The sequence below is a fragment of the Nomascus leucogenys genome, chromosome 22a (assembly GCF_006542625.1).
Source record: "Nomascus leucogenys isolate Asia chromosome 22a, Asia_NLE_v1, whole genome shotgun sequence".
NCBI classification, from domain to species: Eukaryota; Metazoa; Chordata; class Mammalia; order Primates; family Hylobatidae; genus Nomascus; species Nomascus leucogenys.
In genome coordinates this window covers 106,807,641-106,834,803 of record NC_044402.1, presented here as the reverse complement: position 1 = coordinate 106,834,803, position 27,163 = coordinate 106,807,641, and the positions used below count along the sequence as shown (strand labels likewise).

Here is a 27,163-nt window from a genome sequence, read left to right as displayed (position 1 = left end):
GCACAGTATGAAAACCCGAAAACTATCAGTTATTATGGCCAAGTGGTTTCTCTGGTTCTATTAAGGCATCAAAGCTACCTCACTAACTCACCTAAATATATCCTAAACATAAGAAGGTCACTGTGTAAAACAGCAGTAATAATCAGCTACTAGGCTACCATTTGACACAGTGAAATAACCACATTCAAACTCAGATTTCCAGGTAGTCAATCAGCTAGTAAAATAGGTCTAGCTCAATGGATGATAAACACCACTCACTTTACTTAATTATCTGTGACCAGTGACAACTCTCGAAAAAAAAAAAATAAACCTTCTATTTTTCCAGGTCAAAAAAGCTGACAAAATCTCAACTCAAAAACTTAACATCTGATGAATACACCAACTTCTCCTTAGGATGTCATTTTTTTGCTGTGGCAAGTGAGTCTATATAACACTATCCTGGTGCACCAAACCAACACAGAGAGTCTTTTCAAAATAACACCAACACAGGAAAACAATCTTTCCTGACAATGATCAGAAACAGCTTGCAATGGGTCTAAGGGAAGAAAGTGGAGGAATTGGTCAATGCCAAAGAGAAGTATCCTGTGAGTGTTAGCTATATGAGTCTATGAATGATCTTTGAAAGCACAAGAATTATGTTGCAAGCCCACTGACTTACCACTACTGAAATTCCCTCTCACACATATAAGTGCATGAGGGTGAGCAACCAGAGGCCTGTTTGGTTGATGCCTGGATCCCTGGCACCCACACATGGGTAAGCACATAGGGGTAGAAGTAATATTTCTTAAATGTATGAATAAGTGATTGCCTTATCTATGAGTTAAAAGATAATTAGATAAAATTCAGTCAATGCTGCCAGAAAATGTAACTATTTGTTGATAACTCAACCTCGGTGACAGCCCCCACTTCTGTGATTATGAAAACCTTTTTCCCTAAGGACCAACACTGGGTATCTTCTATCACATTTACTCAAACTGACATCACATCGCTCCACTTACAAAACACTAAGAATACAGAATTTCTGCTCCTCCCCTACAAAAGCAGATTATAAAGAAACATTAAACTGAGTTTCCGCCAAAAAAAAACTAGTTATCTTCAATAAGTTTGCCATGAAATGCAAAGAAAGGCTGAGGAACTGCTCCAAACTGAAGAAAATTAGAGTCATACCAGTAGATGATCCTGGATCAAATCCTGGACCAGGAGAGAACATTCTGGAATAATCCCCCAAACCTGAACAAGGTCTGTAGAGTACATGGTTTTATCAGATCAACGCTGATTTCCTGATTTTGATGGTATGTGCTGTGGTTATGTAAGAGAGTAATTCTCAAAAGAGTGTTTGCCACAACCAGTACACCATCAGCAGTTCCTGGCTCTGTGGCTTACGGAGATTAGAATAATGGGCAACTTGGACAAAATTCTCAGATTCCAATTACCTGCCAGCAACCCACTGTGAAAGCACTGAGAACACAGGGCAATGTGTTGAGACTGAAAATGAGAATTCACAGAACAGTGAAAAGAATGCCAGGAAGGGTAGTAAAGGGACAAAAAGTCCAAGGGAGGAAGCACAAGCATCCAGGTATGGAATAAGAGAACTCTAGAAGGCAATGGTCCTGTCTGGTCTTGGGTCTGGGCAGTTACCAAGGATAACACATAGGAGAGGCATAAAGGGAACAGCTAGGCTCAAACCTAGTGGTTTTCTCATATTTGCTACCAGGAGACCACGGCTGTGCTATTGTTTTCATTAAAAAAGAACTGTAAGTATTATTCAGCAATAAAAAGGACCGAAATACTGATCCATGCTACAACACAATGACAAAACATCGTGGTAAATGAAAGAAGCCAACACAAAGGCCACATATTTTACTACTCCATTCATATGAACTATCCAGAAAAGGATATACTATAAAGACAGAAAGTAGATTAGTGCTGGCTTGGAACCGGGGGGTGGGAATGATACTTAACTATAAACTACAATATGCCACAATTTTCTCATCTAATGTATTGCGAAAATTACAGTATCTAACTCATAAAGGTCCTTTGAAGACCAAATGAGATAACAGGTTAAAAGCTTAGAACAATCTCTGGCACTCAGTAAGGGCTCAAGATGTTCACACACACACACACACACACACACACACACACACCTTTTAACCTTAAAATAAGTAAACCTGGAAATAAATTACACTATTTATGTAATAAATTATAAACACAGAAAATTGTAAGTTTATAGTTAAAGATTCAACAACAAACTATATTTTCTTTACATAGCAGCCCTTTGCTGAAAATGGACTTCCATTTTACATTTTCACTGTAGTAATTTTTTTTGGTTTTTTTTTTTTTTTGAGACAGAGTCTTGCTCTGTCGCCCAGGCTGGAGTGCAGTGGTGCGATCTCGGCTTACTGCAAGCTCCGCCTCTCAGGTTCACGCCATTCTCCTGCCTCAGCCTCCTGAGTAGCTGGGACTACAGGCACCTGCCACCACGCCCGGTTAATTTTTTGTATTTTGTTTAGTAGAGACGGGGTTTCACCATGTTAGCCAGGATGGTCTTGATCTCCTGACCTCGTGATCTGCCCGCCTCGGCCTCCCAAAGTCCTGGGATTACAGGCCTGAGCCACCACGCCCGGCCATGATTTTTTATAAAGATTAGGGGCCGGGCGTGGTGGCTCATGCCTGTAATCCCAGCACTCTGGGAGGCCAAGGTGGGTGGATCACCTGAGGTCAGGAGTTCAAGACCAGCCTGGCCAACATGGTAAAACCCCATCTCTACTAAAAATACAAAATTTAGCTGGGTGTGGTGGCGCACGCCTGTAATCCCAGCTACTCGGGAGGCTGAGACAGGAGAATCACTTGAACCTGGAAGGCAGGGGTTGCAGTGAGCTGAGATTGCACCACTGCACTCCAGCCTGGGCGACAAAGAGAGGCTCCACCTCAAGAAAGGAAAAAAAAAGATTAGGATGTTGTTTATCCTGGCAATAACATCTAGGCCAACAAACTCTGGAAGTCAGTACTACTGGGGCCAAAGGCACCTACCTCACTGACACACATACACTTTCTCATGTTTTCTTGTCTTTTATAATACATGCTGTGGTAGTGGAGGCTCCCAAGTTCTCCCTTCCCAGTAGGTGTCACACAGTGATACAGATAGAGCCTCATGAACTCAGTCTTGTTCACGGGCCCTTTCAATACAGGTACACAAAGTGAAAAGCTGCTAATCCACCACTCCACCAGACAAATGGTTTAATTTTAATCCTTTGAAATAACTACTGCATCGAATATAATCTGTATATCTTTGGTTAAACTATTTTCTCACTGGCATCAACATTTACAATCTCTCATTTATTATCTCTCAGGCCATTATTCTCTTATCCTTCAAGCATTCCCAGAAACAGTTTCTAACATGAAGACAGAACAGACAAATTTCAAGGTTTAATAAATTTTATCTTGATAACATCAAAAACAAGTTTAGCTTTTACACTGCAATATAAAAAATACATTAGTCTTCACATTAGTTTTACATGGAAATATATAATTATTTGAATATTTAAATATAGCTTTTCTTTAACCAAAAAAAAAAAAAGTGTTACTCACAGCCCTAGTTACATAAATAATTTAAATGCACAAATGCAAAAACACACTTCACACGATATTGTTCACATACTGTAGAACTCAGGACAATTACAATAAAAATCTATGCAAAATACTGAACAAGAACAAGATTAAAATACTCATTATGGTTGTAATTTGACTTTTTACTATTAAAAGAATTTAATGCATTCTTGAATACACAAAAACATCAATTGTTTTATCTATTCTGCAAATTAAGCCAACATTTATTTAGACAAAGGGGCACATCTTGTATACTACCAAATTCTGAAAGTAATTTCCAATTTAATTTAAATTATAAGTTTCAACAATTTCAAGTTTTCAAGCTTGTCTAAAATAATAATGATTACAAGAACTTAGTAAACATTTCAAAAACTTTAAACAAAATCATCAGTACTGCACTGTACTTTTATGTCTGGTAACATAAAATTTAAATATAAACCTTCTCCCTGCCCCCAGTGAAAATGGTACTTAGAAGGGCTTCCAATGTGAAAATGGTAACATTTTTATAACTTGAAATTTTAATTACTTGAATTATAGGAACTGTTCTCTCTGCATGATGTAATCACAGTATGACACATCATAAGTACATAGTACACATTTTCATTTGATCTCTTGCTTTTAAACTTACACTGAAAGAATGTAGAATGTCTATTAATAACATTTAAGGGAACTATGTGTCTATTCCATAGGGAAAAAAGACACCAATACCCACAAATAGAGTATTTTATATATCAGCTGTTTGTTTACTTCCTAGTCAGTAGGACAAAGCTTTGTTCCTAAATTAAAATTGGAGGATTATTTTGAACTACTGGCCCACAGTGATCTTTTAAGAAGAGAAATGAAAATATATTTGTGTATGAGGAGGCAAGGTTGAAGGAAACGAGACATATACTGCTTTGCAACTAAAGACAAAAACATTTGTTTTTAAACATAATTACTACTTAAATTTAGAAGTAAAGAAATTACAAAAGAACTCCATCATAGCATACACACAGGTTAAATAATGGCCCCTGAAATAAAACCACATTTAGAAACCAACTGTTACACTATATTTCATTATTTCTAAGGTAACACATTTTAAATTCTGAAATCAAGATATGGTTCAACATTGACCTTAGTTTCAATAAAATATGGCAGTCATACAATATAGTTGTAATTCATGTTTCCTCTTAACATTAATGATAGAAGATCCAGGATCTTGGCTTAACATGAATGAATGACAACTGAATGCATCTGTACCAACTCAACCAGTGTCCCTGAATAAAGGTTCTGGATCTATTCTGAGTATCCCAGACTCAAACTGCATCTCGTTAACATCTTTCATTTGAACTGTTAAAATCTGTTAACAAGTTAAAGACAAACTAATGTATAAATACAGGTTTCCACTTGCAAAATGGGCCTCCACAAAGATTACCAGTTGTATTCAGTTTTTTGAAATATTAAGTAATTTTCTAATGAGAATTAATGGCCTGCCCAAATATTACCAGGCCAATAATTTCAGTTCAAGTTATTAAAAACTGATATGGTAGGCTGGGCATGGTGGCTCATGCCTGTAATCCCAACACTTTGGGAGGCTGAGGCGGGTGGATCACGAGGTCAGGAGTTTGAAACCAGCCTGGCCAACACAGTGAAACCCCCATCTCTACTAAAAATACAAAAGTTAGCCGGGCATGGTGGCGCATGCCTATAGTCCCAGCTACTCGAGAGGCTTAGGCAGCAGAATCGCTTGAACCCAGGAGGCGGAGGTTGTGATGAGCTGACATCAGGCCACTGCACTCCAGCCTGGGCAACAGAGTGAGACTCTGTCTCAAAAAATAATAATAATAAATAAAAATAAAAATAAAAACTGATATGGTAATACCTAAAGTATTTTTAGGGGATAAGGCCACAAAGTAACCTGGATTTTCATATTAAACCACCAACTCTTCATGTAGAAGGGAGTAAAGGTGGTTAAAAAAAGGGGGGAAAAACGCCTAAACACATGGGCAAAATTATTTTCCCCTTTAAGATCTAATAGGCTAACCCAAAAAACCTAGAGACTGTATGTGTGCATGTGTCCAAATGATAAAAGTTAGAGACTTGCAGATCCAATTTAAATGAAGCAGGAGGAGTTTGTGTTATGCATAAAAAAAAATCACCAGTTTTTAAAAACTGTATTAAAGATTATGGACTCTCATTTTCTGGAATGCTTTAAAAAGAAAGAAAACTTATATTTTGTTTGTATTCATTTAAGTCAACCCCATTCAAAAGTTGACATAATTCATTATAGTTCTTTCTTTTTAATAAGTTTGCTATATTCATTCTCACAATGTTAAATTTGCTGGCATGAGAGATAATCATAAAAAATAACAGGGATATGATTTAAGGAACAAAATCCTATATACGGTGCTAAATTATTTTGTGACATAAATTAAGATGAAGTTCTTCTACAGAAAATGTTGGACAAAGGCTGCTTCTGAATCTTAAAATGAAAGGACTCTAAACACTAATTTTAAATGAATATAAAAATTCTGAAAAATAATATTTATAGCAAAATAGTTCAAGATTAGTTTTCTCACCAAAGCTGGGAAAGCTGTGTGCACAAAGTACCAAATATATTTCAACTGAAGTACTGAATCCTCAACTAGCCTGAACACAAAACCAACTTCTATTTTACCTCATTACCTCTCAATTTGTTTGCTAGCCGAGTCATCATTCTCTCACGTTGTTGTAAAGAAGATGAGCTTCTCAGATCATATGCTCTCACAGGTGTAGAAGGATTTCTCTGTCGGCCATGGTAGCTTTCATCACTCTTCTTCCTCCTCCTTGCAACGCGGCAAGAAGCCCGCACAGGTCGCTTTGGAGGAGGATTTGCGATAGTGCTCGACAGCTCTTCAGCACCAGCTGGTGGAACTGAGGAGTTCAAAAGCACTTTAGCTGTTCTCTTCGCCTTCTTTAGCCTACTGACAACAGATTTTTTCTTCTTCAGATACATTCCAAGAAAAGCGCTCCTGGACTGATATCTACGACGTAAAAAAACAGAGTATTTCGAAATATACTTTCTAATGATATCACTTGGTTTGGTCCGAATCCAAATTGACTGTTTCTCTGAAGCTTTTCTGGGTTTTTGCCGGAGAATAATTGGTTTATAAATCTTTTTGGGAAAACCTAGCTTATTACTACTAGTGGTCACCTTCTTTCCGTGAATTTTCTTTTTACTTTTACTTTCCAAAAGCTTATTTCTAACTGATTTTGGAGAGATTTTGACAACATCACGATTTAAAAATGTTAGCTGGAAATTTCTTTTCTTTGGAACCTCGCGAACATGCAGAACCTTTGATTCTTCCAGAAACAGAGAAGAGTCACTGGTTCCCTGATGTGAATTAAATCCATATCTTGCCGGCACTGCCATTAAAGGTGCTGAAGCAGAGCCTTGTCCATCAGCATCATTATCTCCTGCACTGGAGTTTTGGTTGCTCCTATTAAAATGAATTTTAACCCAGTTACGCCTCTCAAACTCTGGTACTATTACATTCAGGGGAGGACTAATTACAATTTGCTTAATCAAGGGCTCATAATAATCAAAGATATTCCGTTTATATTTGCATATAAACCGAATATCATTATCCCAACTATGGTGCCTCATTTTAGGGAAAGGAAGGCCTTCACCCTCCTTCAGTTTAATATTTAAAGAAGAAAGAACACAGACTAAGGCTTTGGGTTGCATAGGCTTCAAAACTTTAGTACATGATGCAGGAAATTCAACTGTCCCAATTTTGACTTTCTTTTTGGTTTTTCTGTCATCCTGTAAACGTGAACACTTACTTTTTGGTGGGTCTTCCTCTTGTCTAATTATTTTTCTTTTCATCACTGGGTAATTCTTATAACTGGTCTGAGTACTATGGCTGATTTTCGCTGTCTGGCATTGAGAAGCCACACGCCACTTTTGCTTAGGAGGCCTCTCTGCTGGAGGATGACGATGGCATGGTTTATCTAAGGCCACTGACAAGTCATCAATATCTGAAATACCACAGGCAATATCATCACTCTCTGACACAGCTTGAGTTGGTGCAGTGTCCTCCTTACCTTGCAAGTCAGCCCAGGTAACCTTTTTTTTCCCCTTTGAAGAAACTTTTTTGGTCTCACAGTCATCATCAAAGTAACAGTGGAAACGACCTTCCCTAAACTCCTTCACAAGAGCATTAATTTTTATGTCATCTTCTCTCATTATCTGAGACCATGTTTTCCCCACAAATGAAGGAGGTACATGAGGCAAGGCTTCAAGAACTGGTTCATCAGGATTATCTTCTATGACATCCTTTACTTTTTTCAGGTTCCTTACAGAATCAACCTTGGGAACAGAGCTTGACTGGGAATCACGGTTCTTTTCTTTCAAGTCAAAAGATACCTTCTTACAAGGGTGTCTTTTCTTAACAGTTTCTTGAGGCTGATCAGTATCAGACGGAAGAGGGGGAGCACACTGAAAATTCATCTCAAAACCATCTGGCTCACAGCTCACTTCTAGATCTCTATGTTTTAGCTTCGAACGTTTTTTTTTATCAGCCCTTCGATGGAGCGCTGACTTGGAAGAGGCACCAAAATCCACTGCAGAAGCACTAGACTGACAGCTCTTACCTTTTAGGCCAGCATTTCTTGGATCTTTCCGAAGGTTGGCTTCTTTGTGAGCTTTCTGCAGTCGGTGAGTCGTTCGATGAGAAGTGTCTTCCAAATTAAATTTTCCTTTAGAACCATTATATCCACAGCTCTTATCTTCTGAGTCAATATATTTCACCATTTTCTCATCAGGTCCTTGTGACTCGTAAGTCACGGACTGATCAGAGGCATCAACATTAAAATTCATTTCAGAACCACAAGATTGACAACTTGGCTCTCCCAGAATAATATAGTCCTTCTTCCGGTTTATTATTTTGAAAGTCTCTTTGCATTGGTTTGTCATTGAGGGAGTAGAGGCTTTACAACTACATCTGACTTCAGAACCAAAAAAGTCACAGCTCTTATCTTCTATATCAATACATTCTGTATTTATACAGTTGATATCTTTGATAGTCAACTGAGGTGGGTCAGTCACTAACTGAAGGGGAATATCATCTGAAATTACTTCATAATCACTATCACTGGGCACCAGATTCACAAGTACCACCTTTGGAAGGTGGGTTTCTTTGACTGACCCTGGAAATTGGTTAACTACTATTTGAAAAGGAACATCAGAATCATACATCATTTCTGAATCACTAGGTTCATCGGTCTTTTCTTCCATGACAACATGCTCTTCCTTCTGAAGGTCTGCCTCTTTGTAAGACACTTGAGGTTGGTCAACTTCTGACTGAAGATGAACACAAGAATGACATTTTATTTCAGAACCACAAACTTCACAGTTCTTACTTTTTAGATCATTATGATCCTTCTTTTGCAGGTTTATTTCTTTGACAGGTACAGAAGATTGATCAGTCACAAACTGAACAGGAATATGAGAAGCATAACTTACATCAAAATCACCTAATTTATAGCTCTTATCTTCCAGGTAAATATGGTCTTCCTTCCAAAGATTTATTTCTTTGACAGGTTTTTGAAGCTCATCTGCTGCTGCCTGAAAAGAGTCATTGGAATCAGAACTTTCTTCAGGACTACAAGAATTACTGCTCTTATCTTCCAGACTGGCATACTCCTCTTCCAAAATTTGTGGTTGTTTTATTACTGACTGAAGAGGGATATTTGAAACATAAATTATTTCAGAATCACTGGGCACATAGCCCTTATCATCCAGACAAACATGTTCCTCCCTCAAAAGATTGATTTCTTTATTCGCCCCTGGAATTTTATTAGTCACGGACTGAAGGAGTTCATGAGAATCAAATTTTATTTTGGAATCTGTAGGTTTGACAATCTTATTTTCCAAGTCAACATGCTCTTTCCAAAGACTGACCTCCTTAAGTACTTCTTCAGGTTGGGGCTGAAGAACATCAGAATCATACATAATTTCAAAACCCTTGGCTTCATTTCTCCTTTCCATGTCAACTTCTTCATCCTTCCAAAGGCTTATTTCTTTAACGGTTTCTCTCAGCCGGTCAGCCACTGACTGAAGAGGGTCATCAGAATCAAAACTTATTTCAGAACCACAACATTGATTGTGCTTACCTTCTAGTTCAATGTGCTCCTGCTCCAAAATAGTTATTTGAGGTCGATTGACTATTGACTGACCCAAGAAACCAGAATCCAAGTTCATTTCCGAACAACTATATTGGCTGTTCTTAACTTCCAAGTACATATGGTTTTCATTCCCAAGGTTTACATGTTTAATAGCTACTTTGGGTTGATCAGCCACAGATTGGACAGAAACATCAGGATCATGTATTAATTTATAAGTACTAGGTTCATTAATCTTATTTTTCAGGCTAATAACCTCTTCCTTCCATTGGTCTATTTTTTTAACCGCTTCCTGAAGTTGTTCAGAATCAAAGGTTATTTTAGAGTCACCTGATTTACTATTTTTGTCCTTCAGATTAACATGTTTTTCCTTCAAAAAAGCTAGTTGAGGTTGGTCAGTCATTGACTGAGGTGGAACATTAGAATCCAAAATTATTTCAGAACCACTACATTTATCATTCTTGTTTTCTAGAACATATTGCTTCTTTCTGTTTATTTTGTTAACAGCTACTTGAGGTTCAGTTACTGAATAATGAGGGACACCAGAATCTAAACTTGTTTTTGAACCACTGAATTCAGTACTTCTACCTTGGAATTCAGCATGCTTTTCTCTTTGAAGCCATGTTTCTTTGACAATTACTTCAGGTTTGTGAGTCGCTGACTGAAGAAGGACATCAGAATCCAAACTTGTTTCAAAAACACTCTTATTTTCTAAGTATATGTGCTCTTTTGTGTGAAGGCTTATTTCTTTAATGGGATCTTCAGAATGTCTAGTCACTGAATGAAAAATGATATTATAATCCAAACTTACTTCAGAATCAATAGGTTCATTTTCCTTATTTTCTAAGTGTACCTGCTCTTCTTTTTGAGGATTTAGCTTTTTAACAGCTACTTCGGGAGAATTAGTCACTGAATGAAGAGGGGCATGGGAATCCGAACTTATTTCAGAACCACTGGGTTCATCATTCTTCCTTTCTAAGTGAATGTACTCTTCTTTCTGAATTACTTCTTTAACAGCTACTTCAGGGTGATCATTTCCTGAATGAAGAGGAATATCAGAATCAAAAGTTATTTCAGAAACACAAGATTCATTACTTTTACTTTCCAGATCAACAGTTTCTTCCTCATAAACAGCTACTTCAGGTTGTTCAATTACTGAATAAAGAGGAATATCAGAATCAAAAGTTATTTCAGAACTATCTGACTCACAGCTCTCATCTTCCAGGTCAATGTGCCGTTCTTTTCCTTCAGCATCCAGATGAGACTGCTCAGAAACTGACAGAAGAGGCGGATCAGAATCAAAAGTCAACTCAGAGCTGGAGCAATCATAGCTCTTAACTTCCATGTCAATGTTTAACTCTTTAAGATTTACTTCATCCAAAGCTTCTTGAGGCTCATCATGAGCTGAATGATAAAGAGAAGCTGGAGAATCAGAACTTAGAGAACTGCTAGACTGAACACTCTTATTCTCAAGGTCAACATCCACTTTCTGAGGCTCTATTTCTGCTACTTGAGACTGGTCAGCTAATTGAGCATCAGCCTGAAAACCCATTTCAGGACCATGGGATTCACAGTTCATATCCATAAGGTCAGCATTCTTCTCCTTCAGAAGATTTATCTTTTCAACAGCCCTCTGGGATTCATCTGCAACTGTCCCAAGTGAGACATCACAATCAAGATGTGCTTTAGCACTACTGGGTTTACGCTTCTTATGTTTTAGGTGGACTTGTCTACCTTTCAGGTTTCTTCCTTTGACAGTCAGTTGGGGATGATCAACTACTGACTCAAGAGAAACATCACAATCAAAACTTGCTTCAGAACAACTCGATCCATAGTTATCAACCAAGCCAGTATGAGCCTTCTTCCAAAGTTTTGTTTCTGTGACAGCCACTGGGGGTCGGTCAGCCACTGACTGCAGTGGGAAAACAGAATCAGCACTTACTTCAGAGCTACTGGAACCATAGTTCTTATCAACCAAACCAATGTGCACTTCCTTAGGAAGGTTTACTTCTGTTACAGATTGTTGGGGGTAGTCACTAGTGGACTGAGGTGAAGCATCACAATCAAAATTCGTTTCAGAACTACTAGATTCATAGCTTTGGTCAACCAGGCTAATATGCCTTGCATTCTGAAGACTTATTTCTTTAACAATCATTTGGGATTGGTTGGTAACCAAGTGAAGAATGTCATCACAATCAGAACTTATTTTAGAAACATAAGATTTATTATTCTTATACTGTACATCAGTACGTACTTCCTTGGAAAGGTTTACTTCTTTGGCACTCACTTTAGATTGGTCAGTCAGTGAATGAAAAGAGGAACTGCAATCAAAACTCATTTCTGAACCTCTAGATTCACAGTTATCTTCTTGGTCAATTCGCTCCTCCTTCCAAAGATTGAAGTCTTGTGCAGTCTCTTGGGGCTGATCAGATGCTGACTGAAGAGAGCTACAATCAAACTTCATTTCAGAACTCACTGAGCACTTCTGTTCCCAAAAGGCTGTCTTGTTAAAAACCAAATGCTTTTCTTCCTGGGTACAATCCATATTAGAAAAGAATTCCTCATGGTTCTTTGCAATAGTATCTTCAAAGATTCCTTTATTAAAAGGCATGTCAGTTTTATTTGGGTTTACTGCTAATTTGGAAGGAGATTTAACTCTTAAGGAGCCCTTAGTACCCATGCGTTCATAGAATTTCAAGCCAGCTGACAAAGTTTTACCCTGAGATTTTACATCTTTCCACAAAACCAACTTATCTGAATTCATGCGTAAAGATTTCTTATTTGATTCTTTAGCTTTCTGATATGAAAATGAAGAAGTTTCTACATGGGATGATAGCACAGGATTTCTAGAGGCCCCGTCTGGCTGTTCAAGATATTTCTCAACTTTGTTTGGGTCACATTTGCTAACTGAATCCAAATGAGCTGCTGGTGGTAAACTAGTTGTATTAGTTGTAACTGGTCTATCATTAGAGCTTTCAGGTAAACAACTAGCAGGAGCATTACAAATCACTGGGGGGCGTACCAGGTTGCTTCCCTTATTTGTAGCCTGACCAATATCTACTAGGTTACATTTTTTCACACCGGCCCCAATTTTATGAACAAACTCCAAGGGCTGCTGCTGTCCCTTCTCCAGTTTTTGAATAACTGATGGTCGAACTGAAACCTCCTGCGTGCCTTCCTGAGATTCACGAGGTCTGGAATGTAACTCTTCAATAGGTTCTGAAACCTCGGAGGGTCTCTCTTCAGTAGCATCCTCATCCTCAACCTTATCCTCATCCTCTTCCTCTTCTTCAGAAAAAGCATCATCCAAATGCACCACTTCAGATGACGACCCAGTATTCACATGTGTCTCATCTTGTGTTGAACTAAAAAGAAAGGGGGAAAACTCATAAACATATTCTAATGTCTGTTTAAAATATTAAAATAGAGGCATAATAAATGTTATTTGCTTTCTGTTCTGGACTATCCTTAAAGGACAAGGAATCCAGGCTGAACACTGCATGGACCGCAGAGGGGGAATTACTGCAGAAGGTGGAGGTGGCTCCGCCAATTGCTACTTAAATACAAATGGCCCCTAAACATGAATAACTAAACAAATAAAATCATATATTATTTTTCAGTTATCAGAGTAGTAAACAGCAAAAAGTTTGACATATGTTACTTTGTATGCTTCAGTTTCTGTCTCCAAAAAAAGGGAATTTTACACTATTTTCCCTCATGAGATTGTTTTGATGAGTAAATTAATTGTTACATGTAAAGAGCATTAAAACAAAGAAACAGCTTGGCACATAGTAAGCATTCACAAATGTTAGCTATTATTATCTTAACACATTGTTTTCGTGAGCATGTAAGGACAAAGGCACTTTAATACATTGTTCATAGGAATATAGATCAGTTATCAGTTACTGGTTAACCTCTATGTAGATTTGTAACCTCTACAAAGAGCAATTTGGCAATGTCTATTAAAATTAAGAATGTACATACCCTTTGACCTCTAATTCCACTTTTGGTTTTCTCATGTGTTTAATGAGGCATGTACAAGAATATTTACTGCTATTTTTGAGGAGAGGGAGGGGTAATAGCAAATGACTAGAATTAACCTGAATACTCAGTAACTGGGTACTGGTTAATTAATGGTATTTAATGGAATACAATGTGGTTTTTAAAAATAATAAAGCAGCTCTATATATACAAATAAAAACCAATTACTATAAACATTGTTAGCGAAAAGCAAGGGTACACAGAAAGCTACCATTTATGTAAAATAGAAGGGAAAAAAATAATGCACTTAGAATATCTAGAGAATGGCACATACAACTGTAGAAGTCTAGAGGTGTCAAGTGTTACCTCTAGGGAAGAGATTACAGGATGGCAGCAATTTAAGAAGACTTACTTTTGAACGTGCGCTGTGAATTATGTCTACGTATATGTATTTCCCATTCAAAATTTAAATTCCATTATTTTTAAAAAGACCCAAAACTTTCATATCTGAAATCAGTCTATGAATCTCTTCTACTAGTATCAAGACAACATGTTTGACCAAAGCATTTCAGGGACTGCTCTTTCATGTACATAAAACCAGCTGACCTAATGATATTGCCATGTCCTGAATTCTTAAAGTCAGGCAAACATTCATTCACGTAACAACCATCTACTAAGGACTTACTACTGCATTACAGGCACTATGCTAGGTACTAAGGCAAATTCAAAAAAAGTTAAGCTGCCTTTGAAAGACCATTCAAGTAGCTGCAGAAGGCAGACACATAAAAAATAAAAACAATTCAAAGAGATAAGTATCATCACATCTAGACTTCTTTAAGAAAAAAAAAAAAGATTAAACTGTCACAGCCAAGAGGCACCTAAAGAGACATTACAAGTTAATGTAATGTGGTATCCCAGATGTGATTCTGAAACAGAAAAAGTAGTAAAACTAAGGAAATCTTAGTTTAAGAAAACTTAGTTTAAGTAGAAACTAAGAAGTCTGAATAAACCATGGACTTTACTAATATCAGTTCATTACTTGTAACAAATATACCACATTAATGTTAATAATGGAGAAATTGGGTAAGAGAGTAATATAGGCACACTCTGTACTATTTCCTCAATGTTTCCATTAATCTAAAACTGTTTGTTTATAAAAATAGCCTATAACAATTAAAAATAAACACCTAAAAATTTATTGAATTTTTCCAATTTGAGATGTTATTTGTCTAAGAGAACATGCATACATGTGTCAGCCATATGCAATTTTATTTTAGCCTAAGTATTACTGTTACTATCTTTCCCATATAAATTTATTACCTTAATATTAATTTTGAATTTAGAAAATAAAAATGTTAACCCTGCATCAAAAGTATTGTGATGCAGCTGTTGGCGGGCGCCTGTAGTCCCAACTACTCGGGAGGCTGAGGCAGGAGAATGGCGTGAACCTGGGAGGCGGAGCTTGCAGTGAGCCGAGATCGCGCCACTGCACTCCAGCCTGGGGGACAGAGAAAGACTCCGTCTCAAAAAAAAAAAAAGTATTGTGATGCAGCAAAAAAAATCCTAATTTTTCATACTTCTCAACAATGACATTGCAGTGCAACAACCACTTCACTCTAGTTTTTCAGAACCCTAAACTATCTTCATTTGTCTTAAGGACTATCACAACATTCTCAAAATAAAACCAATTGTGCAATATGTAGCTAAGAAATGAAAGAAAAGGGGGAAAAGAAGAGAACGTATAATCATAAAATCATACAGTTGGTAAAATCCCAAGAAGGTCATGAACTGCCATCTGGATGCTTTGATCTGCATCTGTATTTGTGTGTGTGATATGTTTAACAATTAAATCATAATCCACATTTAACTCATCATTTGTAACTACACAACAACAAAAAAAGCTCTCTAAAAATCTAACCATTAAAGATTAAAAACCACTCTTTTGGCCAGGTGGTCAGGTGTGGTGGTTCATGCCTGTAATCCACCCACTTTGGAAGACTCAAGTGAGAGGATCACTTGAGGCCAAGAGTTCGAGACCAGCCTTGGCAACATAATGAGATCCTGTTTCTACAAAAAATTTAAAAAATAAGCCAGGCATGGTGGTACATGCCTATAGTCCCAGATACTCGAGAGGCTGAAGCAGGAGGATCACTTGAGCCCAGGACTTTGAGACTACAGTGAGCTATAATAACACCCTGCACTCCAGCCTGGGCCACAGAGTGAGACCTACAAATGAACAAAAAACAGCTAAACTCTTGAGCTAAAAAGAAAAACTCTTGAGCTAAAAAAAAAAACATTTTTTAAATTATCTAAAAGAAAGAAAAACTGAGATATGGCCAAAATAAAAACATCATACTTTTAAATACTTCCATTAAGAAAAGAATTCATAAATACAACTGGGCACCCAATTTAAGATGAAAAAAATAACAACCAAATTGCCCCTATAAAAAGGTAGATGAAATACATGAAGAAAAAGAAAAAATTAACGAAGATGAAACAAAAATAAAGCAAGAACTGATTTTCAGGAAAGCTAAAATAGAAAAATTTACAATGTCTAGACAAGGGGGGAGCAGAAAGGAAATGTTTTAAAATTATGAATCCTATAAGTTAGAAAGCTTATACACATATAATAAAATAATGTACTATTGGCATGGGATTTTTTTTAAATCAAGGAAACAAAATGGTATTCAAAATGAGATATACATACACACATATACACAAATATAAGAACTTGGGTTATCACACAGGTGGTGACATTTTATATCAGCAAGGATAATTAGAGATACAAGGAGTCCTGCCTCACACCACATATAAAAACAAACTCCAAGATGATTACAAATATTTAAAAGAAAAAACAAAGGCATGAAGAAAAAGGCATACAAGAAACCATAAAGAAAAATTCTCCTTACATCTGATTAAGTCAAAAATTTTAATTTCTGTATAATAAAGAATAACATATACAGTTAAAAGACAAACAATTGGGTTCTGAAAAAAATCTGTAACACATTTAAAATACAAAGGATATTACTCGTACTCAAATATTTCTTACAAAGCCAAAATATACAAATAACTCAATAGAAAAATGGGCAAAGTATACTAACAAACATATCATAGAATAAAATATGGCCAATCAGCATACAAAAAAGTTCTACCTGAAAATAGATAATATGGGATTATCGTATGTATATCTACACATTTTTGGCCTATTATGTTGGGAGGGAAAAAAAGCAGCTGATAATCCCAGTGTTAGCAACTGTGACAGGAAATGAGCATTCTCTTATGCTGCTGGTGTGAGTATAAATTGGTATAGCCTTCTAGGAAGTGTCTAGCAAGGACTTCAAATGTCCATACACAACTTGAGCAACAAAACAAATAATAAATCGTAACAAATTAAAACCCATAGAATAAAGGAAATATCCATGAGTCTATAATGATATAAATAAGTATTAAATACTTGAATAAGTGAAAGAACAAGTAAAGATCTCCTTTATAGTAGAATTTTGATCAAAGAGTCATTAATGGTTGCATAAAATAAGTGGGCAAAAGTAAGATAAGAAACAAGGTATTTACATAGTCTCAAAGTTCTTCCCCATACGATCCTTATTAATTAGGAAAAACAGTAACTTCACAGTGGAGTAACTTGGCAGACAGTAGTACCTTAATCAAGTGGCTCAAGCTAACATCACCCAAAATGATACGGTAACATTATGTGTCTCCTGATGCCACACACTGAGAAGGGCACATCGATTCTAAGATATTCTCGCCCAAAATGCATAACCGAAGTTTAATCATAGGAAAATATCTGGCAGACAGAAATTGAAGGCTATCCTATAAATTAACTGGCCAGTACTCTATAAATAACGTATCATGGTCTTAAAAACAAAGAAAAACTGAGGAACTATTTAAGATAAAGGAAAACTAAGGAGATGTTGACAACGAAATGCAATGTGTGATTCTGGATTGGTTCCTGGTCCAAGAAATGGACATGAGTTAAGACAACCAACAAAATTTAAACAAGGTCTATAGATTAGCTGTTAGTATGGTATCAATGTAATTTCTTGGTTTTTGGTTTTTGTGTTTTTAAAACTGGCTCCCTCTGAGCAGGGTTCAGGGAGTTTTTTGCTTTGGGTTTGTTTGTTTGTTTTGAGACCAAGTTTCGCTCTTGTTGCCCAGACTGGAGTGCAATGGCACAATCTCAGCTCACTGCAACCTCCGCCTCCCGGGTTCAAGCAATTCTCCTGCCTCAGCCTCCTGAGTAGCTGGGATTACAGGCATGCACCACCATGCCCAGCTAATTTTTTGTATTTTTAGTAAAGGCAGGGTTTCTCCATGTTGGTCAGGCTGCTCTCAAACTCCCAACCTCAGGTGATCCGCCTGCCTCGGCCTCCAAAAGTGGTAGGATTACAGGAGTGAGCCACTGCGCCCAGCTTGGGGCTTGTTTTTTTTTTAGAGGCTAAGACAGGCCTCACTATGTTGCCCAGGCTGGATGCGCCTATTCACGGGCTGGGGGGGAGGTCAAAGTGCACTGCAGCCTCCAACTCCCGTAGTCAAGTGATCCTCCTACTGCATTTGTAGTTTCCTAGTTTTTATCATTGTACTGTGGTTTTTTAAATCTTTTTTTAAAGAAGGAGTCTAGCTCTGTCACCCAGGCTGGAGTGCAATTCAAGGAATTCTTCTGCCTCAGCCTCCCGAGTAGCTGGGACTACAAGCGTGTGCCAACATGCCTAGCTAATTTTTGTATTTTTAGTAGAGATGGGGGTTTCACCATGTTGGCCAGGCTGGTCTTGAACTCCTGACCTCAAGCCATCAGCCCGCCTTGGCCTCCCAAATTGCTGGGATTACAGGCGTGAGCCACCGCACCTGGCCTTCTGTGGTTATTTTGGATTTAATGCTTGAGAAAGCCAGGGGAAGGTGATCCAAGAATTTCTTGTACCAGTTTTGCAACATTTTTGTAAGCCTGAAATTATTCCAGAAAGGAAAGTTAAAAAATAAAAATAAAAAAATTTTAAGGTCCATAAACTCTGACCCAGAACTTCAAATTCTAGCAAGCTATACCATAGAAATAGTTGCATGTGGCCGGGTGTGGTGGCTCACTCCTGTAATCCCAGCACTTTGGGAGGGCAAGGCAGGCAGATTACTTGAGGTCGGGAGTTTGAGACCAGCCTGGCCAACATGGTGAAACCCTGTCTCTACTAAAAATACAAAAATTAGCCAGGCATGGTGGCATATGCCTATAATCCCAGCCACTCAAGAGGCTGAGGCAGGAGAATTACTTGAGCCCGGGAGATGGAGGTTGCAGTGAGCCAAGATTGTGCCATAGCACTCCAGCCTGGCCAACAGACCCAGACTCTGTCTCAAAAAAAAAAGGAAAAAAAAAATTCATGTAAAAACATGTTTGCTGAAGCACTGCTTATGAGAGTTATACATTGGAGCTGGGCACGGTGACTCATTCCTGTAATCCCAGTACTTTGGGAAGCCAAGGCAGGCAGATCACCTGAGGTCAGGAGTTCAAGACCAGCCTGGCCAACATGGCAAAATCCAGTCTCTACTAAATATACAAAAAAATTAGCCAGGCATGGTGATGGGTGCCTGTAATCCCAGCTACTCAGGAGGCTAAGGCAGGGAGAATTGCTTGAACCAGGGAGGCGGGGGTTGCAGTGAGCTGAGATCATGCCACTGCACTCCGGCCTGGGTGACAGAGCAAGACTCCGTCTCAAAAAAAAAAAAAAAAAAAAAAACTGGAAATGTATACTGACCCCAGGATAGGCTAATTCTATCTTCCCATCAGCTAAGAAACCATCTTGTTTTCCTCTAACTTTTCCCCATTAAAATATTTTTGCCATTTCTAAGGTCTATGTTAGTGATTTGAAAGGCTTCTAAGAAGTTTATCCCTTTTTCTACTAACTGGTGCACATCTCAGTTAATTCTGCACAGATGTGCCAATGATCTATTTTTAACTTATCTTGTACAGCTGGAGCTACAAACATACTATAATATTTAATCTGATTTTCTACCAATGTTTTTCTTTAACATAGGGCATTAACTCTTAAATGTTATCAAAATAATTACTTTTATTAAAAACAACTAAAACAAATGGATACAAGAAAAGCTACCAAAATACAGACAGATTATTTAAAAACCCAATTCTTTTTGATATCTCTTTTACTCAGAATTAGCAGAGTTCTATTAATGTGGATTTGACTCAGTTTTGACTTGATTGTCCTTACTCTGCTATTGTCACCAGTTTTTCTGTTGCTAACCTTTTAAAAACTATTTTGCCAGGTGCAGTGGCTCACGCCTGTGGATCTCAGAACTTTGGGAGGCCAAGGCGGGTGGATCACCTGAGGTCGGGAGTTCGAGACCAGCCTGACCAACATGGCGAAACCTCGACTCCAATAAAAATACAAAAAATTAGCCAGGCACAGTGGCACATGCCTGTAATCTCAGCTACTCAGGAGGCTGAGGCAGGAGAATCGCCTGAACCTGGGAGGTGGAGGTTGCGGTGAGCTGAGATTGCGCCATTGCACTCTACCCTGGGCAACAAGAGCAAAACTCCATCTCAAAAACAAACAAACAAAAAAAAAAAACTATTTTTTCCTCCTTTTCCCCCTGCTTAATCCTATAACATGCTTATAAAATATCTTAATGATATATAATTATTAGCCTAAGACTTTTATTTAGAAAAAAACATAGTCCATATCTTCTGTAGTGAAATTTCTTACTTCAGCTAAGAAAAAATTTAAATTGCAAATGAAAGTTACTAAAATTTTACTTTATATTCCTTGACTCAAAGATTCACTTAAAGTATTGATTGGGACATGAACACAAACACCTACTGTAACATATAACTACGTATAAATATTATTCCAATCAACTACTTTACCTGCTCTCTTGACAATGATATGGGTGGTGCTGCAGTACATCCTGTAAGAAACGTTCCATCAAACTACTGGTACATATTTGACGTCTACTCTGTCTGGTCAAACTCCTGTGCTGAGCACTGAACAAATGCTATAAAGAAAAAAGAAATGGAATATTTTTAAATGCACAGTATTCAGTAGTGAGAGTTCGACAAAATGGATTCATTTCTATACTCCTGGTAAAATTATGAATTGAAAGCTTTTCTATAAAGCAATTCTGAAATTTGCATCTAAAAACCATAAAACTACTTTCCCTTAGGTAAAATAATGAGACTTCCCTAAGTATAGCCTAAGGAAATAGTCTTAAAGGTAAATGATTCATGCAAAAAAGATGCCATTATCATGGCATAACAAAAAACTGGAAACCTCCTAAGTTTCTAACAGTAAAAGACTTCAATTATAATAGGCTCTAAGATGTAATACTATGCAGCTATCTGAAATAATACAAAGAATTTTAAGTAACATGGAGAAACATTACATATTAATAAAAAATGAGTGTGGTAGTGTGGCTCAGTGGTCTCAGGAGCTGAATTTAGAAAATTTTTAATAACATGGGGAAACGTTACATATTAAGAAAAAATGAGTGTGGTGTGGCCGAGCAGTCTATGGCACTGGATTTAGAAAAAAATGAGGAATGCAAAAACCACATGTATGGTTTCATGTCAAACTACAGTTTAAAAACATACAGACAAGTAAATGGAAGAAATTACAGTAGTCCCCTATTATCTGCAGGGAATTTGTTCCAAGACCCCCAGTGGATGCCTGAAACTGTGGATAAGTACCAAACCTATATATGTTTTTCCTTATGTACCTATGATAAATTTATAAACTACACACAGTAAGGGATTAATGACAATAACTGATAATGAAATAAAACGATTAGAACAATATACTGTAATAAAAGTAAAATAAGGGTTACTTGAACACAAGCACTGTGATATCCAACAGTTGATCTAATAACCAAGACAGCTACTGAGTGACTAATGGGCAGATAGCAGGAATATGCTGGACAAATGGATGATTCATGTCCTGAGTGGGACAATGAGTGACAGCGAAGGATTTCATCAAGCTACTCAGAATAACATGCAATTTATTTGCCCATTTATTTCTGGAATTTTCCATTTAATATTTTCAAGCCACATTTGGCTGTAACTGAAACCAACCACAGATAAGGGGGGACTAGTGTACACCAAACCTTACTAGTACAGATATCAGTGTGGTGCAGTTATGGGTAATTTTTCAATTTTTCTTATAAATTCTTGTATTTTTCAATGAGTAAATGTTTTTTAAAATGAAAATCTGTTAAGAGAGAGAACAGGGTTGGATTATTGTATTAAAAGAGGTCAAAGACTAATTGACAAAAAAGGCACCTTTATTTTCTTTCAGAAATTAAAAATCCCAACTTAAACACAAAATTAAAATAAATACACTAAATTTTTCAGTCTTGAAATTCTCTCTACAGTTAGATTCTTTCTTTACTGATATTATTTAGTGGACTAGCAAGCAGAATGGGAAAAAGTCTACCTATGGAGCACCTATATGATGCACCAAACACAGTGCTATTCCATTGACACAGTAATCTTCACTGACTTTTCACTGAGTAAGAATATCGTTCCCATTTAGCATGAAAAGACTAAGGCACAAAAAATTAGAGTAAACTGGGCTGGGCACAGTGGCTCAGGCCTGTAATCCTGGCACTTTGGGAGGCTGCAGTGGGCAGATCACCTGAGGTCAGGAGTTTAAGACCAGCCTGGCCAACAAGGCGAAACCCTGTCTCTACTAAAAAATTAAAAAAAAAAAAAATTACCCAGGCATGGTGGTGCTGCGTGCCTGTAGTCCTAGCTACTTGGGAGGCTGAGGCAGGAGAATTGCTTGAACCCTGGAGGCGGAGGTTCCAGTGAGCCGAGACTGCATCACTGCACTCCAACCTGGGTGACAGAGTGAGGCTCTGTCTCAAAGAAAAAAAAGAAAAGAAAAGAAAAAAAAGAATTAGAGTAAACTGCCCAAAGTTTTATACTGAACAAACAGCAAGGCCAGGATTTGAATCTAACTCTAAAGCTTATCCCCTTTCATTGTATCATGCTAGCAAATAGCATATTTCTAACATGTTATTTATAATAGTGCATTTTAATTTAACAATACTTAGAAAAGATATTTTAAAATATCACGCTAAAGGTGTTAAAGAACTTAAATCAGGTTGCTAGCTCCTGACCACTGTTACAACTCTTGGAATTATTTTCTTCCATGTTGACTTCAGAGGTCCATGCTAGTGCTCCTAGCCCCAGGAACAATCTAAATTATGATGCTTTCAAAATCCTGCTACGAAACTCTCCACTGTCCAGGGCCCATCACCAGAGTTAGATTGCCTGGTGTTTAAAGGGGACAAATGCACAAGGAAACAAATATTCAGTTAAAATCCAACCTTACTGAATAAAGAATATGTGGTACATACACATCATGGAATACTACACAGCCATAAAAAATGAGATCATGTCATTTGCAGCAACATGGATACAGCTGGAGGCCATCGTCCTAAGCAAATTTACACAGGAACAGAAAACCAAATACCACATGTTCTCACTTTTAAGTGGGAGCTAAACATTAGGTACACGTGGACATAAAGATGGGAACAAAAGGCACTGGGAGATACTGGGTCAGGAGAGACAAGGCAGGGGGAAAGGGCTCGAAAAACTACCTATCAGGTACTATGCTCACTACCTGGGTGATGGGATCATTTGTACCCCAAACCGCAGCATCACACAACATACCCACATAACAAGCCTGGACATGTGTCCCCCCGAATCTAAAATAAAAGTTGAAATTACAAAAATAAATACTAAAATCCAACCTTGTCCTCTCTCTGCCAAGGCAAAAAGAAAAAAGCACTGTGAATAGAAAATTTCATTTAAATCCTATAAGGTATCAGTTCCTTTAGATTTTTTGAATTGATGTATAACATACATAAAGTACACAAATCATACGCATACAGCTCAATCAACTATCACAAAGTAGACACATCCTTACCCATCTATCCATGAAAAGTTGACAAGCATCCAGAAATCCCTGTAATGTCCCATCCCAATCCCTTCCCTTTTCCCCAAAAGTAACTATTACCTAACTTTAAATACTATAGTTTTGAAATTTTCTGAAATGTATATAAATGGAGTCATATAATATGTATGCTTTTGCATTCAGCTTATTTTACTCAATATTATACATGTGATATTCATCCATATTGGCTGAATCTGTTCATTTTCTTTTCTGCATAATATTTCATTGTATGAATATGCCATATCTTATTTATTCATTCTACTCTTGATGGACATTTGTGTTGTTTCCAGCTTTTGGCTATTACTAATAATGCTGTGAAGAACCTTCTTGTATGTGTCTTTTGGTGCCAATGTGCATGCATTTTTGTTGAGTGCATTATTAGGAGTGAAACTTCTGGGTCATAAAATTTGCATATGTTCAGCTTTAGTACTCCCTACCGACCAGTCTTCCAAAGTGGCTGTACCAATTTATATTCCCTACCAGCAGTATTCCTACCTCCTTATCAACACTTGGTATTGTCAGTCTCTTTAATTTTAGCTATTGTAAGGATGTTTATTGTTATATCACTGTGGCCTTAATCTGTAATTTTTGCAATAGCTTTTCATATTTACTAGCCATCTGGATATCCTCTTTTATGTTGGGTCTGTTCAAGTCTCTCTGTTTTTCAAATGGATGTTCTGTCTCTTCCTTATGGACTTGTAGAAATTCCTTATTCTGGACACCAGTTCTTTGCTCAATTATATGTGTTTCGAGTACCATCTTCCTCTCTGCAGCTTCTTTTCACTTTCTTAATCATCTTCCATTGTTAAACTTTATTGCAGTCCAGTTTTTATCTTTTTTTCTTTGTCAGTGCTTTTTGTGGCCAGAAATCTCTCTTTACCATCAAAGTCATAGAGATTTTCTCCTGTTTCTAGAAGCTTTACTATTTTCGCTACAAAATTTACATCTATAGTCTACTTCTAACTGATTTTTACATGCAGGGTGATTCGGCAATAAAGTTTCATTTTCCTCTCCATATGAATATTCAATTGACCCAGTATCATTTATTGAAGAAAGTCCTGTCCTCACTGCTGTGCAGCACCTTTGTCACAAATCAGACATCCATATATGTGTCTGTTTCCGGAATTCCTGGTTTTTTTCCATGGTCTTTCTAACTCTGCAGCAAGACTGCACTATTTTAAAGACTAAAGACTAAAGTTTCATAAGTTTTAGTATCTGATAGAGGACATCTATTTACTTTGTTCTTAAGATTATCCTAGTTCTTCTGAGCCTTTTACTTTCCCACATTTATTTTTGGAATTGGCTTTTCATTAAAAAATACTTCTCTGAGATTTTGATTGAAATTACATTGGATAAATATAACAATCTAGGCAGAACTGACATGTTTACAATATTGACTCTTCAATCCATGAACGTGAAAATTTCTTTCAAGGTTTCTAGTTTCTAGTTTAAAGATCTTACATTTTCTTATGTTTATTCCCTAGATTTTGATGTTCTTTGATGCTATTGTAAATGATTTTTTATCTCATTTTCTGCATGGTATCTGTATATAATATTACATTTTCTTTTTACATTAGTGTAACAACCTTTTAAAATCACTTATTGATTCTAATGGTTTACCTAGATATCTTTTGAGTTCTTATGTCCACCATCATGTTGTGTATAAATAATAGTTTTATTTCTTCTTACCCAATCTTTATCATTTTTATTTTTCTTTCCTTATTTCTTTGACTAGGACCTCTGACAAAATATTGAATACAGTTGTAATTCAAGCATCAAATCTATTTTCACTTAATATATTATTGATAGAGTTGTATTTAACTTTTTCAATCTGTTACTCTTGCCTATACGATTATCCCTTTTCCTCTCCTTTCTTGTCTTCTTGTGGACTATGTTTTATCATTTCAATTTTTCCCTTTCTGTTAACTCTGTAGTTAGTTACAGACTTTTCATAGTCTATTTTGGTAAGAGATTACAATGAGCAACCCTGAACTGTCAACGTCTAAAATTACTTGTTACTTTTATTCTCTTTATAAACAATGCAAAGTCCTTAGAAATTAACATCATTTACTCCCCTCCCAATTTATATGCCATTGTTGTTCATCCCACAAGACAGTATTCACTTAGATTGATTGCCTACATATTTACCTTTCCACTGTTCTTCATTACTTCCTGTATCTCTGAGCTTCCATCGGGAATCATTTTCCTTCTGCCTGAAGAACTCCTTTTTAGTTTTTCCTTTAGTGAGAGTCTGCTGGTGACAAATTCCCTTAATTTTTATTTCCTGAAAATAGTTTTATTTCACCTTCCTTATTAAAAGATATACGTATTGAGTAGAGAATTCTAGGTGGCAGTTGTTTTCTTTCTTTTGGCTTCCATTGTTTCTGTTAAATACTTCACTAGATATGGGCCCCATATTACTTCACTGCTTTTATAGTTCTCCAAAGCCTTGAAATACAAGGCTGCAAACATTCTCAACAAAATATTATTAATAGAAAACCAAATCCAGCAACATATAAAAAGGATTATACACCATGACCAAGTGGGATTTATCCTACAAATGCAAGATAAGTTTAACATCTGAAAACCGATCAATCTAACTCCTATAGGTTGAAATGCATCCCCCCAAAATTCACATGTTAAGGTTCTAACCCCTAATGTGACTATATTTGGAGACAGGGCTTTTAAGAGGTAATTTAGGTTAAATGAAGTCCTAACAGTAGCGACATCATTCAGTAGGATTGGTGGCCTTATAAATTAGGAAGAGAAATCGCCCTCTCCCTCTCCTAGAGGAGGACACAGTGAGAAGGGCTGTTAGGTATTGGTCTGTGGCCTGCTAGGAACTGGGCCACAGAGCAGGAGGTGAGCGGCAGGCAAGCAAGCATTACCACCTGAGCTTCACCTCCTGTCAGATCAGCGGAGGCATTAGATCCTCATAGGAGCGTAAACTCTATTGTGAACTGTGCATGCAAGGGATCTAGCTTGCGTGCTCCTTATGAGAATCTAATGTCTGATGATCTGAGGTGGAACAGTTAAATCCCAAAACCACCCCTCCACCCCATCTGTGGAAAAACTGTCTTCCATGAAACCAGTCCCTGGTGCCAAAAAGGTTGAGGAACACTGATTTAAGCTACCTAGTCTATGGTATTTTATTATGGCAGCCTGAGCTGACGAATATTGTAATATATTATATTAATAGACTAAAGGAAAAAAACACATACATCTAATAGTTGCAGAAAAGCATTTGACAAAAGCCTATACCCTTTCATGATTAAACACTTAGCAAATTAGTCTAAAACCCACAACTAATATCAAACTTAATGACGAAAGACTGAAAGTTTTCTCCTAAGATCCAAAACAAAACAAGGATATCCATTCTCACTACTTTAACACTCATCATACTAGAAATTCTAGCAAGAGCAATTAGGCAAGAAAAAGAAATAATGGCATACAGTTTGGGG

At 37.1% G+C, this 27,163-nt stretch overlaps 1 protein-coding gene across 5 annotated transcripts in view; it reads right to left on the bottom strand.

Moving 5' to 3' along the window:
* Positions 1–3,406: 3,406 nt before the first annotated feature.
* The window catches only part of ZDBF2 (zinc finger DBF-type containing 2), a 39,914-nt gene continuing 16,157 nt past the window's right edge, over positions 3,407–27,163 (bottom strand). For 4 of the 5 annotated variants that reach the window (XM_030802945.1, XM_030802944.1, XM_030802946.1 and 1 more), the window contains exons 5-6: positions 20,615–20,742; positions 3,407–13,115 (exon numbers count right to left, since the gene is read on the bottom strand). In XM_030802945.1, coding sequence (XP_030658805.1) covers positions 6,254–13,115; positions 20,615–20,742 — 6,990 coding nt within the window. In that variant the 3' untranslated portion in view covers positions 3,407–6,253. Of the gene's footprint in view, positions 13,116–20,614; positions 20,743–25,850; positions 25,954–27,163 lie in introns of all 5 variants that reach the window. The other variant, XM_012512288.2, reaches the window with a different exon arrangement.